Below are 18,533 nucleotides of genomic sequence, written 5' to 3' on the forward strand. Positions count from 1 at the left end.
TAGTTTGATAGTTTTAAAAACTAATGGGTATAAATCATATTTCTTAAAAAAATGAAATATGTTTCTCAAATTCTATGGCCAAAAACATGGTAAAATTTTACCCAAATTTTCATCAAAATAATATTTGCCAAAAATATTTGAATATCTATGGCCAAACGCTAGCTTAGATATTCCTTCTAGAAGAATAATATTGTTCATTTTTTTGTTGAAGGTTCAATCCGTGGCCCGCTTTAAGGTTGAGTTGGGTTGCTATTTTATTGGTCCTTTAACTAAAAGGATCAGTCCGTCCTAACCATTTAATTCTCTAGTCCGTTAGAATTGGGTTGAGCTAGTCCATTTTGACGGCTCTACGTACGTGATGTTCATAAGTAAAATAGTAGTAAGAATAGAAACGCAACACAAATTTCTACATTCATAACTTTTGTTGGAGAAAAATTGTTCAATTCCTTATAAAAACTCATGTAAAAAATTAAGAAAATTACATTAATTATTAATCATTGCCACAACCAAATTTAATACTGAGATGAGAGAAAGTACTACTAACTTGCGTCAAGAAAAGACAAAATACCGTCATAAAAACGCTGAAAAGCTATTACAATAAATAGTGTAAAAATGTATATTTATATTGTATAAATATGTATCAGTATTGTATAAACAATATATCTATATATTATATATAAATAATATATAAATATGTATTGATATTATATAACTAATATATTTTCCTTTCTTAATAAAATAATTTGTAACCATACAACTAATCCAATTATGTAAAACAAAATTGAGTTTGTTGATAATATCGCTCAAAAATTAAAAGCCAATTAGCCATTAAATCATGTCACTCAATCAACACTTGCAAATTCACATCTTCACACGTAATCAACATGCAACTATATTCCAATCTTTTTATCCTCTGTATTTAACAATAAATTCACACTCCACACTACTAGTTTACTCTTCATCTTCTACTATTATTCTTCAAAAAAAATTTTAAAAAAAGAAGTTATTTTTTTTAAAAAAAAAAAATCATCTCCGTGAGTTTTTTTATGTTGTCTCAAATTCAACATGTCATAAAGGCGTAATTAAATTTTGTTATGTAACACAATTATCCCTTCTATTAAGTCACTAAAATCACTAGTGCTAAAAAAAAAAGACAAAAAGGCAAATATTTATATATCTTTTTACGGCTGTTTCCAATAATTGATAAAATTGATTTGCTTTGCTCTTGAACGTCGGTGCTTGTCCATCCCACATTTTCAGGTTCTCCAATATCCTTTTTCTTTTTTAATTTCAATTTATGTAAGGTAATCTAATTTAACATATAATTTTAAAAATGAATAATTTTGAAATTTGTGGACTAAAGTAAGCGGTGGATGGTTATATGAATGAAGGTTTAAAAGTTAAAATTGTTATCAAATATAAAAATGTGTTACTTTTTTTTGAAATGGAAAAATGAGTCAATTGGAATTAGAGGGAATATATATTTTGCTTGTTATTTTATCGTCAATAATAGACATTCATCGTTTTCAGATCTGTTGTGGTTGTTTTGATAAATGTAGTGTAGTATATTATCGAGTCAGCTTACGTGCATTTTATATTAGAAAATTCACAATATATTACACTTTTTTGATTAATTTATTTCTGTGATTTTGACTTGAGAAAGTTTAAGTAGGTATGAAATGTTTTTGAATCTTTTGGTCTTAAAGCCAAAAAATATTTAAAATGTGGTGGATTTAACATGTAAGGTAGAAGTTTGAAATTAAAGAGTTCTAGAAAGAAAAAAAAAGACAGATCATGTGTTCTATAGCAAATTCAAAACTCTCTAGAAAAAAAAAAGACCGATCATGTGTTCTATAGCAAATTCAAAACTCATGTCTAGGCCTTGTCTCAATTCCAGTGTGGCTGATCATTCTCTCGGATCAGCTACTGATCATCAACTTGATAATTTATTGCCTCACTAGTGCCAAGGGCAAGTTCTTATGCGTTACTCACCTGTCCGCCACTAGAAACATCATTATTCTTCTTCTTTTTTCCGCCTGACTTGCATGTGTTGACGTTCGTCCTGAGCCAGGATCGAACTCTTTATGTGAGATTCACAGTTGCATTACTCATAGCTTCCTTGTTCTCCGCCCACCATTAAGAAAAATGGGTAACTTTGCCTAGTAAAAATTAGCTAGATGAGAAGAAACATCTAGTGCGTTTAAACTGGTTCAGTTCTTCCAGCCTCATTAACCTTATAAAAAAGTTATACTGTAGTTGTATTTCCCTTTCAATATTTTGTGTCAACTAGTTTGTGATTGTTTTGTACTAACTTTGATGTTTCCCACTAAATGACGGATTGAGAATAGAGACGAGATTAAGAGGACGTAATAACTGCGAAAGATCAGAGATGGAAATGGATATGGTTTGTGTAACTGGTGGAACAGGATACCTAGCATCATGGCTGATTATGAAGCTTCTTCAACATGGATACTCAGTAAATGCTACAATAAGGTCAACTCAAGGTTAACATTTCCCACTGATTCTATTCATCGTCTTTTAAGGTATATAAATTTGAGCAAATCTTTCAGTCACGAGTTAGCTTTTGGAGTTTGAGTTAGACTCAAATATTCATTCCTTTACATGGTATGAGAGTTATGTCCAATATTCCATGTTTGACCTCTCGGTCCACGCTCTAATTTGGGTCTAGGCGTTAGAGTTCCACATTGGTTGGAAAGTGGACTAACGTTCTCCTTATATGGATTTGGATAATTCTCTCTTTATATCTTTAGAATTCCAATAAGTAGTTTAATCTCTACGTGTTTTACTCGAATTGCCTTTCTAGCTGTTAGTTATTTAGTGTGTAATCTCTGAAGAAGAACTTCGAATGGATTTTTTAGATCACAAAACAGATGTTAGCTACCTCACTAACTTGCCTGAAGCATCCCAAAGGCTACGGATTTTTAACGCTGATATGGACAAACCGGAGAGCTTTAGTACAGCTATTGAAGGATGTGTTGGAGTATTTCACGTTGCTCATCCAATGAATTACGGGGACCAAGAAATTGAAGAGGAAAAGATAAGAAAAGCAGTTGATGGAACATTAGGCATTTTACGGGAATGCCTCAATTCAAAAACAGTAAAACGAGTTGTTTACACTTCCAGCAGAACAGCGGTTGTGTTTAATGATAAAGGTTTAGACACAGTGGACGAGAGCTCGTGGTCTGACATCCATGTCATGAAAACTTTAAAGCCTATATCCGCAGCTTCTTATGTGATTAGCAAGACTTTAGCCGAAAAGGCTGCTCTTGAGTTTGCTGAGAAGCACGGACTAGATTTGGTAACCGTTATTCCTAGTTGGATACATGGTCCCTTCTTGAGTCCTCAGTTCCCAGAGCCATTACGACCAGCCATGGCAATGATGTACGGTATGCCCCTTCAATCCCTGTAAGTTAATGTTATACTACATATGTTTGCTGTTGTATGTGCATTTTTTGCGATACATTTGCTGGAAGCAGTATCATTGTCATAGATGATTTGGATGCTTTTCGTCATGATCCCTTAAATTTTAAAGATTTGGTTCATGTGATCATGTTGTATCATATTCAGAACGTCTTTTATCAGTTCTCTCGATATCCAACTCTAGTTTTTGGACTCAGCATTTCCTTTTTTCGTCCTTGGCAAGACGTTTCCAGCTTTCTAGTTTCATCTAACTCGTTCTTTTCCTTAAGATAAGTTATATATTCCAAATGTTGTGGTGAACTTGCTCTAAATTAAGCATTTCTTTTTGTTTCGTCTCCTGAATCACGCAGGTAATCAGGAAAACAGCATGAAGTATCCCTCGCTTACCCCATTCGTGCATGTAGACGATGTTGCCAATGCACACATACTCCTTCTAGAGAACAGTAAAGCAAAGGGAAGGTACATTTGCTCTGCTGTTGAAGTTACACCAGATGAGCTATTTGACTTCCTCTCAGCTAGGTATCCTGAATATCGAATACCTAACGTCGAGTGAGTTCCCATTATTAGCTCCTTTTGCTGTTTGTTCTTTTGACATTAAAAGGAAAAAAAGAAGGTTATTTAACTTGTCATGTATATATGTTTGTAGTTCATTGAGGGAGGTTGGAGGGATTAAGCATCCTAGCCTTTCATCAAAGAAACTTTTGGATAGTGGATTCAAATACAAGTATGGACTTGAAGAAATGTTTGATGGTGCAATTGAATGTTGCAAACAGAAGGGTTTGCTCTAGTTTGTACTCTATGGAAGAGAAATCCTTGTTTAATTTGACATCTTATACTTCTTTCGTTTTAATTTGTTTGTCGCTATTGAATCTTGTGATCAACTAATTAAAGATACGTCGAACGTACCAAAATATTTCTTGATAATTTGTTATGAAACATGTCATTTAGGAAGATGGAATTAAAGAGTTGCCAAAAATTGGAAAGATGCATTCTTTTCGAAACGGTTCAAAAAAGAAGCACAATACAAAAATATGCATTTTTAACTTTTTGAATGTGCACGACTAGACACTTCAACTTGGATAAAGTTGAATAAGTAAACACATACGTCCTACGTGGTATATTACATATAAGACCCTATGTAAGTATGAATTGCTATGTAGGACGCATGTACACTAGTTCAATTTTATACAAGTTTGAGCGTATACTTGTGCATATTAAAAATTGAAAGACATAGATTCAAGATAAAGCCAAGTTAAATGACATATTTAAGACCTAATACTAAACAGTAATTAGTAGGGCCAGTATTGTAAAATAGTTATATCAATTATTACTTTCTTAATGAATATACCAAGTAATAAATATTTTAAGAAAAGCATCAAAATATCGAACACATGGGGATGTTTATCATAAAATTTTATAAATGAAGTTGAATTTCAAATATTTCACGAATTTAACTACAATACCAAAAGATATTCACTTTTTCCACTCAAAATTACTCAAAAAAAATTAAAAACAACTCCAATTTATACTCACGACAAACACAAAGAAATATCTTTTATTTTCACTTTTAAAATATTTTTTTACAATGACAAAATTGATGAAAATAATTTTTGCAAGAAGAAATGGTCAATGTCCTGACAACAAAAGAGTAAAGTTCGCAACTTCTATTTTCCGGAGCTTGTGTTTAGGAAGCACAAAGGGCACAAAATCTGCCGCCAGAAAAAAAAGGGGCAAAGAAAAAAAAAAAAACGAATAAGAGAAGGAAGAAGAAGAAAGTGCCATGGGCGATCTACTCTCATGGCTATTCTCCTTCTTCCTTCTCGTAGCTGTTCTTGGTACTATCCTATACCAGGTATAACTCTCAATTTTAGCTCTTTTCTGAATTTAAAGTTCAATTTTTTATGGATCTAGTTATGTGTTCATATTTTGCTATTGATCTAGTTGTGTGTTCATATTTACTATTTTTATTACAAATTTTGTGAAATTTCATGCACTAATTTGAACAGCCCTTTGAAATTACTGGGCTTAGATGTGTGTCAGTTGGGCAAAATATGTCCATAGTGACTAGGATGGATGTGTCGTATCCGAAAACTAGCAGTGTGTATTATCTGGAGGGGAACAAGTAACTTGATTTTCTCCTGTGAACTATTTGAGTGAATGGATTAGTTCGATCTAAAACTTGAGGTAACAGGTGTAAATTGAAAAATGATTCATAAATGCCAACATATGCCTATAGTAGGGCCCACGAGGGGCTGGGTGGCCCGGGTCGAAGTCATGATCGAAAATGATGCTTGCTTGGTGGGCTTAGTTAAGGAATAAAGTTGTGTTTTTGCTATCAGCGATAGCTTTTGGCATGATGGTAAGCGCTTGATCCTAACAGCTCCACATATGGTCTCCCGAACCGTATTTTCTAAATGAAACAGCTATACTTGATGCTCCAAACCTGCTTCTTCCCCAGCCTTAACTGATCCATATAAGTTCTTTTGAGGTTGTAATAGTGCTTCCTTTTTCGTGGGTTATGGTTTGTCAAAAATTTCTGTTTTTCTATTATTAAGTTTTTTTTTTCTTTTTGTAATTTGGTGTTGTGCAATGAAAATTGGGAAAATGAATAATCAAGGCTTTGTGAAGGGGGAAATGTGAAGTTGGGAATATCGTGATGTATTGATATAGCATGAACAGATGAAAGTATAATTTTCTTCGAGAGAAGTATAAATTGTTGGCTTTAATGATAGATTTCAATGTTAATGAAGGGGGTGAGTAAGCTTGATGATATTGGACTAATCTGCGAAAGACGTAAATTGGTTTGATATTGAAGGAATTAGGCATTAGGACATGACTGTTTCAAATCTATAGTTTTAGTTCACATTAGCAATAAAACTTTGTCTATGTGAGTTTCGCATGTATAGCTGGTCCCAAGCCACAATTAAAGAAGAGGGTTGTAGTAGACTGTCCATCAGCGTGAGAATTATTTAGATGATTTTTCTTAATTCAGTGCACTGGCCCAGCCAATTCATATAGCAACTCCAACTGATTTGGAATTGAGGGAATGATTTGGAGTGAAGCAAGACTTTGGCTTTATTATATTTCAAGTATCATGGATCTTTACTTACATAGCTTCCAAAAGATCCTTTGAAGTGATTTCTATTAATTCACTAGGATGAACCAATTTCTATCTAGATTAAGGACTCTGTTACTGTTACTCCTGAAAATGATTTGAATAGAGAGTAACATGAGGTGAATTCATTTGTTTCAATAGACAAATATCACTTCGATTTACCATTTCATCACTGATGACCTGGTATTATTTGTTATCTCTTCTAGTCCGTTTTTCTTTTATCAATCGAACTGAAAGATGAACAAGCATGTCGAATGTTGAATGTACTAGTAAAAGTTTCTGACTTGCTATGCAGCATGTACCATGTTGTATTTAGATTGCATTGTCTACATAGTGGTTTTGTTTAAGCACTTCTTCTCTCTTTTCTTCCTTGTCTTATATTCATAATATCTGGGCTTGGAGAACATTACCATTGCAATTATTTATTGCAGCTCATGTGCTTGGCAGATCTTGAATATGATTATGTCAACCCTTATGATTCAGCATCTCGGATTAATAGAGTAGTGGTGCCAGAATTTGCTCTTCAAGGAGCATTGTGCTTCCTACATCTTGTGACAGGGCATTGGTTGATGTTTCTGATATGTCTGCCATACTTATATTATAACATCAAAGTGTAAGACTTCTCATCTATTTATCTTTAAGTGAAACATGTTGAAAGACTTTGCATGTGTTGGTTTTCTAAAGATGGTGCAACGAAAATGGTTTGAAGAAAGGATTAAAAATGTCTCCCAATATTAAGCATAGAGCTTTAAATAGCCAACTTAAAACAGAAATCCTGCGTATTTTAAAATTCAAAAACCTAAAACATTTCAACCCAAACTACTTATTTTTCTAATAATTTGGCAGTAACAAAAGCAATTTTCAACACTCCTCTGCATCATTTGCTGCAATTAAGACAAGTTGTTCCTCAATTTCTACTTGTAATGTTTGTGCTTGAGGACTGTTTTGAGCTTCTCTGAATTTGTATATTTTTGCAACACGACTCTTTCTTCTTCTTTCTTTTCTCTCGTTTTGGTTTTGTGCATTCAGTAACTTTGTCGGGTCTGAAAGCTCTTTTGGAAGTGATTTAATCTGGACAATTATAAGATATACAGAGTTATTGTAAGGATCTTTCTTCCTTCACAATATACAATGAATCATGGATTTTATGATATGATTTCAATTTCACTAATCAAATTTATAGTTTTCACAATGAAAATTTGTGTGGGATTCAAAGAGAGAACTGTTGCTTGCCATTTTTTTTTTGAAACTGGTAAGGTTGAATTCTTCAGCATTAAGGGTATGCTGGCTACCTCCAAAAAGGAATAATAAAAGATTTCCTATCAAACTTATAATCTGGTCTATATCATCTATATTGGTTAAAAATAATTTGAAATTTGTAGAGGGTACAGTCACCTTCCCCAAACCTCACTTGTGGGATTGCATTGCGTATGTTGTTAAAAATAATATTAGAAAATGATTTTATAGATGCACCCACAGATCCCGTAAGACTAATGAGTTTCTTGATGCCACTGCTGTTTTTTTATAAGATGGTGCAAGAAAAATGATTTGAAGGATGACTAAAAATGTTTCTCAATATTAAGCATAGACCTTTAAATAGCCAACTTAAAACAAATATCTGCATATTTAAAATTCATAAACCTAAAATACCTCAACTAATAGTATCTAACTAAATTTAAATTTTTTGAAAATGACTCCTCCTAGTCTCCTACAACTAAACTGCATATTTTTCTGGTAAATCTGCAGTTGTCAGTCCCTTTGTACTGTTACTTAGCCCTGACATCTCAATATATAATCTGACAACTGATGTTAACCCTTCATCAGCTATACTGATCGCTGCCACTTGGTGGATGTAACTGAGATTTTCAATCAGCTTCCGTGGGATAAGAAGGTTCGGTTGTATAAGCTTGGATACCTTGTGATACTTCTTGCCTTTTCGATATTCTGGTATGGTGTCAGCAACAAGCTGCTAGTTCTCATCTCTTAAACAACTTGTAAACCTAATTATATCAGTAGTTTATGCTTTTAGCTCATGCCTAATCTTTTGTGATTTTAGGATGGTTTGGAGCATTGTGGATGATGAAGTATGAGGAATTGCTCCTTTCATGAAAGGTCTGTACCCTCTCTTTCTCTCTCTCTCTGAGTCCCCCATATGTTCTGAATTATATAGAAAAAATGTGAAAAACTAGGATGATCCCGACTGGCCAAGCCAAATCGGTCAACTTTGTCTTTTATTTTCTTAGATGTTTTCACTAAAAAAAAGAATACTTCATCCGCTTCAAATGACAAATTATGGTCCTACATAAGAGTTGCAAATGCACCGGTTTGTAGGTGTGACACTACTACGACTGAAGGTGTAACAAAGGACTAGGTAGCCTTTGCACATGTCATCAATGCAGAGTTACTTAAGAACCGAACATTATTGAGAAGATGATTAATAAAAGCGATAGCATGAGTTTATGTCTTAGTTGTTGTCGTTTACTTACATTAGGTCTATTCTAGTTAGAGACTTGTATGTCAGTGGAGGGGTAAGTCTAAAATTTAGAAAAAGGAGATGATTTACTATTACCTGACAGACATCAACTTCTTCATTTATACTTCTTTACCAATTTGCATGCATAAAAGAGAGGATTTATTATTATTACCAGAAGACATGGCTTCATTTGTATGTTTTTTGGAATTTTGCTTCTGAGATGTTGTCCTTTGGGTTTTCGCGAAGTGTGTGGGTTTCAGTATGGGCACTATATATGACTAAGGGGAACTGCTTCTGTGTTTTTCTTTGGGTAATATGAAAATTTATTAGAGGGAACTCTTTGCACCACACTTTGGCTACCTACATCTGCCTTGTGGATAGAAATCCATTTTCTGCAGTTGCTTGGCTAATCTTGGCTTCCACCTACCTCAACGGTGTACATCCCGAATTATCATTTTGACAATAACTACATCAGATCTTCTATTGTTCTGGAGTACCTTTTGGTTCCTCCTTGCCAAATGTAGTATAGGCTTCTAGTTTGTGCCATTTTGTATACTTTAGTTGTGTGCTTTCTACCGTAAGCATGTGTTCTTACCCAGTTCAGCTTCTGTATCTACCCCATAGCAGTTCTGCTTATACCTTGCCGGCTGAGTATCTTCTGACAGATGATAGATGAAGTTGAGCATGCAAAGAACAGATGTGTATATCATCATCTTCATTTTCACCTAATGGACATGTTGAGCTACTACCTGTCTTACCATACCCCATTAATCAACCTGTCTCTTGTGTATAACCTTCCTTGTATTGCCAAATACAGGATAGAAGGCCACCTCGAGTTTTGCTGTGAGTAACCATTTTCCTCCATTCTCAGCTTGTTAATTTTCCTTATGGAGCGTTTCCCAAAGTTCTGTAGGTATTCATTAGATAGCCCAGTACCCTCCATGATGATTTCTTGGAATTATCCATGATGCTCTCTTAATAGTCACCTCCCAGGTTGCTTTCCTTTTCCATAAGATGTGTATGTATTTTATCCATAGTTTTTCTTTTTTCTTGCATAGATTTCAATAATGCTTCAGGATGGCATCTTTGTTCCAAACCAGTATATCAGTAATATTAAATCTTCCAGCTGATTTGGGCAATCATAGTTTATCCGAGGTCACCAAAGCTCTTTTTGTAGCACCAGTCCGTCGGAATCTTCTACAGACAGTCTCGATTAGACGAATATCCTTCTCAGGCAGAACGGAAATTTTGGGAACAAAGTTTGTATGTTAATTGAGACACTCTCAAGTCTTAATAAACTGCAACCTGCGTGCATAAGATAAGAATTTTGCATTCCAAGTGGTAATCCTCTCATCTTATCAATCAGGGGTTGACACTGTCTTACAGATAATCTTTAGAGCTCAAAGAAACACTTAGATACCTGAGAGGTAAGGTGAACCATTGAAAAAACCAAGTATGCTGTTTTTGCTCATTTTTACCTGACAAAACTACATTCCCAAGATTCCCAACAACCGAAATGTCTGGTGATCGCTTGTATACTAGGACTCCATTCAGTCAAGTTAGATATAATTCTATTTTTCTGGGGTTTCGAGCCTCATCTTCCAATCCATTTTAGGTGGTATGATTCGGTGTATGATTCAAGCACTTAGTACTTGTTAGTGGAGTCGTGTTGCTACGTTTTGTTTGCTACTATACTAGAAGCTAAAGTTAAAAGCCACAAGCATTTGTTACATTTCATCATCTCCTAAATCTCTTCTTTACGGGCTTCACTTTTTTTCTTGTTTGTTTTTCCGCCTCTTTTCTCAGGTTTGATCGAATGAAGAAATTGGGATTTCCCAGGCACTATAGCACGGTGGAGCTGGCCTGTTGACATCTATCAGTTTACTGAGTTGATGGTGCCATAAACAGATTGTCGGTGATGGCTTTACGGAATTAATCTTAGTGTTGGAAGTCCTCAACTGGCTGGGAAGCATACACTTTCTGATGCTCGAGTTACATCTCTTTTTTTCTTTCTTTCTTTCTTTCTTTTTGTTAGGTTTAACTTTATGATGCCCCCTTTAAGCACGTAATGTTTTGGGCAATAGGCATATAGTTGAACTTGTATAAATGAGGATAGTCATTGCGATTTTATATATCATAATGTGTTAGCATATGATTTACTGAATGTACTAGTTTTCCAGTGTAAATCAATTTTTAGTAGAATGACTTGCCTCTGGGGTACTATGGGTTGTGACTTTTCTTTATTTGGTTACATAAGCAACCATGAATACGTAACGAGTCTTATGAAAACTTCCCCAAATTTTGTGTAAATATTTGTTGGTATGAATGTTCACTATTGATACCACACTTCACTCATAGTCTTTTACTATATGAATATAAAAATCATATGTGAGTACATAAGAAATCATAGATTGATAAGTTATATTCACCATAGTATACTCACCTAGATATGTTAAGAGGTTTTGCAATATATGTGATTTTTGTTTTAAAAATCATATCTGAGTCAGGCGGGGATCAAGATATGGGACAGGATTCGATGTGGGGAGTTGGGTCTGAGGCGAGGTTGAGATTCGAGTCTCGGGTCAGAGTTGGGGTGGGTCAGGAGCCGGGGTCAGGTCAGTGGGCAGCCTATTTTCGGGTAGTGAAATTCAAAGAAAGATATTTTCTTTACTTCAAAAGTCATTTTCCTCAAAATAGAAAAAGAGATTGAAAATTACTTTGAAAAACATCTAATTCAATCAAATATGAGAAAATATATATGTAACAGATGGCAGATCTGTTGCATTTTTTATTTGAATATTCGACGAAAGTGAAAAAGGTCATATACTACCAACGTAAGAAAATGTGAGAGGATATACAATTCCAGAATATTGCGGGGAGTAAAGATGACTTGACTTTATCTAGTGGTGGCAAATGGATAGGTTAGTTGGGTTTGAACAAGTCGAAAACGAATCAAATAAAAATGGATCACAACTCAACCCGTCCATATTTCCTGCAATCAAACACAGGTTGGATAAATAAATTTGACCCTTTTTATGTAAGAAAATCATAATACGGGCGGGTTAACCAAATCTGGGTTATTCTCATGCAACACACACATATGGTGAAGAAATCAAACACAAGGTATAGAAAAGTACCACCTATACAGATATTATATTGAAGACAGAAAATAAACAGCAATATATATACTGAAAAGATAAGTGAGCAGAAGCAAGTTCTGGGCTGCTTGAGTCTGAACCTGGTGAAGAATTTTCCGGTTGATGGAGACGATCGAATCCCAGAACTTATATCAAGATCTTTAATGTGAAGGATGTATAAGTAGCGGCACTTGCTTATGCTTCTTCACTGCCACTTTGATTGCCATATTTGAGTATATTGAACTTGCAAAGAGGACAGGTTGCATTTATATACAACCACTTGTCTATGCAGGCAGCATGAAAATGGTGACGACATGGGAGCTCACGCAGCTCGATTCCATCTTCATAGGAACAAAGGCAAATGCAACATTCCTGCAAAATGTAAATAACAGATTTAACTTCTAAGACTTGGAAAGTTTGTGATACTTCATGAAAAGTTCCTGGTTGAGAAAAAGACGAATGTTTCATAAAACATACAGCATCTTCTGGTGGAAGAACATGCTCAGTAGGTGTATCGGTGTCGCATTCAACCATTACTCCTCCAAATGATTCTTGGATATCACCATTCTCTTTCTCAAAGTTGCCTAGTCTCTTAAACTTGTACTTAGGCAGTCTTTCAACATCTTCCTTCGTTGCACCTTCCTGTTTCAAGGGATAAGTAAATTATGAGAGAGATATTGAGAACTACCAGGTGAGAGAGAAGATCCACCCAAGAAAAGCAGCGGTTCCATCATATTTTAAGTAATCTCATTTGACTAGATTCTCAAGAGAATAAGATCGGTCGAGTGGTCTCAGTTGGAGATGAAATTGCACGTGTTTGTAGATTGAACGAGATTCAAGTTGGGGAATCAATGACAGGACATCAATTCAAATCTTTGGGGAATTCAGCCAAGAGCTTCTAGTTGCATTTATTGTACAAGGGTGCAGAAATATGTACTACAACTTCTTTATTACTTCGACTCTTGTAAGAAAAATAATGCACATCAATATCTCCTTTCAATAATGAAGATCTTTTCTTAAAAGGTCTAACAAAAGGCTGCGCAAGAAAAATCCCAACAATGCTGATTACACAACTACCTTCCTGCGTTTTATGTTTCTGAAACAAACTCGGATGTATAAAATAACCCAAACAAATGTATAATCTTACACAATTTGCAACAGCTATTTGAACCATATTGACGAAAACCAATACGTTGTGCACATTGAAAGCCTTCTTTTTTCTCTGTTTATGTATAACAAGGAGCTCTAACTCAGACAACATATCAAAAAGAACAGCTGCTCCAAAAGCATAAACAATGTGTGTGTTGCTGAATCTGTTTTTTATTTTTTTTAATGAACATTATAGAGTATTCATTGATATTTTTCTAAATATTCTCAAGCTAACATTATCTATAAACACAGGAATCTCCTAAAAGCTATTATCAAAGATTTTTTCCTTCCCATAACCACAAATATCTACGAGGTTACAACAACAACACACCCAGTGCAGGGAGGGTACTGTGTAAGCAGATCTTATCCCTACCTTGTGAGGTAGAGAAGTTGTCTCCAATAGACCCTCAGCTCAAGGAAAAGCATATCAAAGCAGTTCGGGAAAAGAAATACAGAAGTGAAGACAGATATTTACAAGTTTGACTTACATGCCAAAAGGAATGTCGTCGTTGTGAATCATGACAAATGATTGAAGTGACGAAAGGTTTAACAGATTTACCTGATCTGTCACTGCATATAAGATTGCAATAATACATGGGAGACAGCAGCAAACAGCAATTCCAATGACACAAGCCACAGCAACACATATAACAACAAAAAACACATCAAACGCCAGAAATGTGATACAGAGCCTGCAAAAGATACCATTTAAATTAACATAAAGTAGAAGTAGAAGTATAAGAAAATGAAGTAGAGCGAGAGCCTAGTTTTAAGATAAACCAGTAAAGTTGAGGCGCATCACGGGGCATAGTCTGGCCACCAGCAGATACCCAGTAGAACCCGATTATCCACCAAATGAAAGAAAACATGGTGTTTGCAGACTCCAGATGCTTGGCAACACTGAAACAATAAATCAAGAATCAGTGGTACATTATTAGGCACAAATATGCAGTTCTATTCTTCTCGAAACATTTTTTTAAAAAAAATAAAATTGGTTTCAACCATTCATCGGGAACAACCTTCATTTTTCACAGTTTGAATATCCCCACTAGTGGGATTTCACTCGGTATGTTGTTGTTTTGGCATCAATTTGAATAACTTTGGGATTCATGTTCAACTATCCAAGTTCAGCAGCCTACTGGACGTTAGTTCTCAAATAGGCCAGTAAAACTAGAGCATCAGTAACACGGGTGTCCATTTCAGCACCCGAAGAAGTTTTGAAGTAAGTTTACTTTTGAGTTACACTAAAGTGATAAGGATTGTCACGTAGCACCAAATGACTTTATATATCTTACAGACAAAATTAAACAAATAAAACTGTATTTTTTTAATAACAGGCTAATCTTTTAGATGAGTACACACTTTAACATGGTACAAAACAACGTAGGCAGAGATCCTCAGTTTGACTCTCACCGCCACTTGTTATATAAAAAGAATTTCCACATGCTTGACCATGAAAAACAACCAGGCTTACATGTGAAGGGTGTGTTGAATACATAATTAAAAGAATAAAAATGTGCTCTCTTTAACACCCTAAGCCTTAAGATAATATGATCAAACACTTTTAACAATCGAAATTAAGAAAAAAAAACTAGCACCAAATTAATTTGAGCACATCAAAATACATAGCCTTAGCTAATTTAATATCACTATATAGTTGATTAGACAAATCAACTCATGATTATGCATAATCTATAGTCTGAGATATTGATCAGAACCTACACTTTCCTGTTTAGGTAAAATGTCCCCCATTAGCAAAGTCTCTAGAAGTAAAGCTTCCCCTGCCTTCACTATTCCAATAGGAAAGGTGCCTGTAAGATTGTTTCTCAAAATGGAGCCTCTAGTGCCTCTCCAACCAAATAGGCCAATATTGACGCAGCAGATTTATGCAGTGATTACCTATGATAAAGCAACATTTGTACAAGAAACAAGCAAGCTATCTAAGAAAGACATCTGCAGTAATCAAGCAAACCACAATACAAATGTCATTTTTCTGCACTACTCTGACTATCCTAATCTCTAGTAAAATGATAATCTCATCATCCTATCTTGACAAAAAAACGGAGCAGAGTAAACCAATTGATGCTTTTGTCTGAATACACAGTTTTTCAGCTGGCTGTTATGTTAGCTGCAGAGCGCCTTCCGAAATTCTCTGAGCTTGGAAAGATTTTTCAGTATTTTCTTATGATGACGTGGTCAGAGTTCTGAAACTTCCTTCCTTTATATAAGGAATTATCCTGGTTTGTCGAAGCTAGAAGACAGCTGGACGAACTTTTATTTCACATAGGGGAAGTAAGATTCACATAGAGACAGCTGCTATCTTGAAATATCTTTCTACGTTAGCTAGCAGGGGCGGGCTTTCCTTTAGTAGTTCTGCGGCAGCCTCTAAATGGCCATCCCAAAAGATTCCAAGCCCTTCCAAAGCCGAAGCAGAATTTTAGGTTTATGGGTTATGAATTTTAAGACAGGACAATGAACTCAATCTAATGTATAACAATCCCAAACTAACAAACAAATACCGATATTAATCTATTTTTAAAAACGACAAACTAAATATGACAAACTACTTACACTATATAAATGTAAGTACTATCATTTTAATTGCACTCAACAGTTGTCATATCTTGAAAACGTAAATAAACGATGGCACCGTAATACAACAACTTGCTTTTTTTGGTTCATTATACATTTTATGTTGTTTTTTTCAAAAAATTGCACATAGAAAGAAAAGAAAAAGACCTACGAGAAACTCGGAGAGAGTACTGAATATTCTCTTTTAGAAAGAGAGCACATATAGCAAGAAAGCAACTACAAATGACGCACAGGTACCAAGTTTAGGACCCACATATCCTAGGGGAAACAAAAGCTTTGCAGTCCGCCGATACACACTCCACTTGTTTTTGTATGTTGTTTCACGTGATAAAAACCTAAGTTGCTCGGACTCCTAAGCATGTCAACAGTCAATACGATGTGGGTGTGAGATCCGTACTCGATTTGGACAGCGGATTTTGGATACTTTGACCAGATTCGAGGGAGGAACATTAGAAAGATTCAATGATTTCTGTAATAAAAACAGAAGCTTAAGTGAAATTGAAAGAAAGGGAATACCTTGTATATATATAAATTTCTACTGCCACTCTCTCCTTCCGAGATTCTCCTCTGGATCATTATTTTCTCCTCGAGTTCTCCAAATAATATCTCATAATGTAGGTTTTATAACTGTATTTTTAGACGAAACCCGCAACCATATCCACACATTGATCCGTATCCCCCAATCTTAAAATTTAGGTTATAGAGTATCTGACCTCTAGATCCGCACCCGTACCATACACCCGCACCCAAGTCGGAGCAACTTCGTTAAAAACTATATGAGTATTTGTTTCTTGAGTTTTTAGTACAAATATAGGGTCGACACAAAAGCTACCTGGGTTCGCCAGAATCCCATGTTACACTGTAGCTCCACCCCTGGTTATAAGTATCTTTAGGGCTACCACTCTTTCAGCCATGCTACAGAAACTAGCTTCAGAGTTCAATTAGTAACACTAAGCCAACTTATGCAACAGTAGAAACAACGTCAAGCAATTTCTTATTCACCAAGCATCCACAAAAGCAAGAATTACCAACAACGATAATATTCTCATTCCATCTCATGAAACAGTGTTTAAATAGGTATATATGCAGTTCAAAAATGTTAACTTGCTTTATAATGAAACAATAGTTATTTGAATAGTTTAAAAGAATGGGATCATAAGATACCTAGTTTCATCCTCATTTTGATTCCTCTCCTGCGAATAATCACCAGACTCCCCTCCGTCACTCTCCGAACTCAAGTTCCCAACTTCGGTATTCCAACTAGCACTCCCGCTTCTCTGCTCAGAACTACTCAAATTTTCAGTGGATTCCCTTAACCGTCGGCGTCTATACTCAACGAAAACACAAACCATATGAAGCACACTCTGTGAAGCATATCCAACAATCCAAAGCCTTAACGGCATAGAAGGAGACTCATTTCGGCTCAGTACAAGCACAGAAATCGATACAATAACAAAAGCTAAGTTCCATAAAAGATCTATTATCACTATAGGTTTTGAGTAAGCCCAATCACTTTGCCGCTCCTCGATTTGCTCAGCAGCGGCTTCTCTTACTCGCATCGACGGCTCACGCATCAATCGTCGGCTACTTGCACGCCGTAGAAATCCGGCAGCTCCTCTGAGGCTCGGAGGGCGACGGAACGAACGTCGGCTCCTGGAATTCTGGCTAGTGAGAAACGGCGTCGTATCAATTCCGACACCGTTGCTTGGGCTAACATCGGCGTTAGGTATGTTATCATTGGCGGCTGTTTCCGTAGACATCGCCGGAAAATTTGTGTGAAGATAACGACGGGAAATTGAAGTTTGTTTCAGGTAGGGTTGATTTTCAGACAAAATGGTGATTTTGAATTTGGGTTAGGAAAGTGAAATGACAAAAATTTTTGGTCCACCACGCGCTAGAGAGTATAGAAAGAGATGTACTCTCCAAAAAGGCAATTCGATTTTGTAGCTGCGCTAAGTGAAACCCGCCAAATAACACGCGTCTGTTTCTTTTCCTTGTAGTAAACTAATAATATAAGTAATTATTTCTTTTCTTAAATTACAAATTTTTTGCCAAAAATATAAAATATTCCATAATTATATCTATACACTTGAGCTAAATTATTAAGTCATCATCGTGAAAATAATTGTTCTTATTATTTTTAAGTTCAATGCTCACATCTGAAATTTAGTGTGATAAAATGTATCACCAAAACTTAAAGACAAGTTATACAAAAGCGATGGTAAGATTAACTATGTTGTATGGAGTGCTGGTCAATCAAGAATCCTCATGTCAAGAAGATGAAAGTTGCAGAGATGAGGATAAATGTGTGGGCATATTAAAAGAGATAAGATTAGAAATAAAGATATCTGGGATATGATAGAAGTGATCTCGATAAAGGACAAGATGCAAGAAATAAGATCGAGATAATCTGGACATGTGTAAAGTAATTGCACACACCCTAATATGGAGGCATGGGAGGTTGACTTAGATAGTTTTAATAGATGTAAAAGTAAGCCGGAGAAATGTTAAAGAAATTTGCTTAGATAAGACATGATGTTGTTTTAGTTTACCAAGGACATGAGCTCAGTTACCAGATCCTTTTCTACTTCATGTTATAAAAAACACAAATCAAAGATAGTAAAAC

At 35.3% G+C, this 18,533-nt stretch overlaps 3 protein-coding genes across 4 annotated transcripts; 2 read left to right on the forward strand and 1 right to left on the reverse strand.

Moving 5' to 3' along the window:
• Positions 1-1,154: 1,154 nt before the first annotated feature.
• On the forward strand, positions 1,155-4,352 carry LOC101264524 (vestitone reductase). 2 transcript variants are annotated; one of them, XM_010323187.4, is made up of 5 exons: positions 1,155-1,260; positions 2,349-2,504; positions 2,880-3,407; positions 3,792-3,990; positions 4,088-4,352. In XM_010323187.4, the coding sequence occupies exons 2-5, from the start codon at positions 2,390-2,392 to the stop codon at positions 4,227-4,229; spliced, it is 984 nt and encodes a 327-aa protein (XP_010321489.3). In that variant the 5' UTR covers positions 1,155-1,260; positions 2,349-2,389; the 3' UTR covers positions 4,230-4,352. The 2 variants fall into 2 exon arrangements, with proteins under 2 accessions (XP_010321489.3, XP_069154262.1); XM_069298161.1 differs by having other exon boundaries at positions 1,203-1,260; positions 2,349-2,543.
• Positions 4,353-5,026: 674 nt separating this feature from the next.
• LOC101264011 (protein cornichon homolog 4) lies at positions 5,027-11,231 on the forward strand. The gene is made up of 5 exons (XM_004239995.4): positions 5,027-5,293; positions 6,988-7,169; positions 8,381-8,503; positions 8,613-8,668; positions 10,836-11,231. The coding sequence occupies exons 1-4, from the start codon at positions 5,222-5,224 to the stop codon at positions 8,644-8,646; spliced, it is 411 nt and encodes a 136-aa protein (XP_004240043.1). The 5' UTR covers positions 5,027-5,221; the 3' UTR covers positions 8,647-8,668; positions 10,836-11,231.
• Positions 11,232-12,038: 807 nt separating this feature from the next.
• On the reverse strand, positions 12,039-17,890 carry LOC101263708 (E3 ubiquitin-protein ligase At1g63170). Its single transcript, XM_004239994.5, has 5 exons — positions 17,072-17,890; positions 14,096-14,215; positions 13,875-14,007; positions 12,644-12,808; positions 12,039-12,538 (listed from the first exon to the last, which is right to left on the reverse strand). The coding sequence occupies exons 1-5, from the start codon at positions 17,665-17,667 to the stop codon at positions 12,362-12,364; spliced, it is 1,191 nt and encodes a 396-aa protein (XP_004240042.2). The 5' UTR covers positions 17,668-17,890; the 3' UTR covers positions 12,039-12,361.
• Between the last annotated feature and the right edge of the window lie 643 nt (positions 17,891-18,533).

This window comes from Solanum lycopersicum, chromosome 5, assembly GCF_036512215.1.
Source record: "Solanum lycopersicum chromosome 5, SLM_r2.1".
In the NCBI taxonomy this organism is placed as follows: Eukaryota; Viridiplantae; Streptophyta; class Magnoliopsida; order Solanales; family Solanaceae; genus Solanum; species Solanum lycopersicum.

Excerpts from the sequence above, each read along its gene's own strand:
- LOC101264011 (XM_004239995.4), top strand. The coding sequence starts at position 5,222 with ATGGGCGATCTACTCTCATGGCTATTCTCCTTCTTCCTTCTCGTAGCT. Across the intron at positions 7,170-8,380 it reads TTATATTATAACATCAAAGT|CTATACTGATCGCTGCCACT; the intron begins GTAAGACTTCTC and ends ACCCTTCATCAG. Across the intron at positions 8,504-8,612 it reads CTTGCCTTTTCGATATTCTG|GATGGTTTGGAGCATTGTGG; the intron begins GTATGGTGTCAG and ends TTGTGATTTTAG.
- LOC101264524 (XM_010323187.4), top strand. The coding sequence starts at position 2,390 with ATGGAAATGGATATGGTTTGTGTAACTGGTGGAACAGGATACCTAGCA. Across the intron at positions 2,505-2,879 it reads TACAATAAGGTCAACTCAAG|ATCACAAAACAGATGTTAGC; the intron begins GTTAACATTTCC and ends TGGATTTTTTAG. Across the intron at positions 3,408-3,791 it reads AGCCATGGCAATGATGTACG|GTAATCAGGAAAACAGCATG; the intron begins GTATGCCCCTTC and ends TGAATCACGCAG.
- LOC101263708 (XM_004239994.5), bottom strand. The coding sequence starts at position 17,667 with ATGTCTACGGAAACAGCCGCCAATGATAACATACCTAACGCCGATGTT. Across the intron at positions 12,809-13,874 it reads TATATGCAGTGACAGATCAG|GAAGGTGCAACGAAGGAAGA; the intron begins GTAAATCTGTTA and ends CCCTTGAAACAG. Across the intron at positions 12,539-12,643 it reads TTCTTCCACCAGAAGATGCT|GAATGTTGCATTTGCCTTTG; the intron begins GTATGTTTTATG and ends TACATTTTGCAG.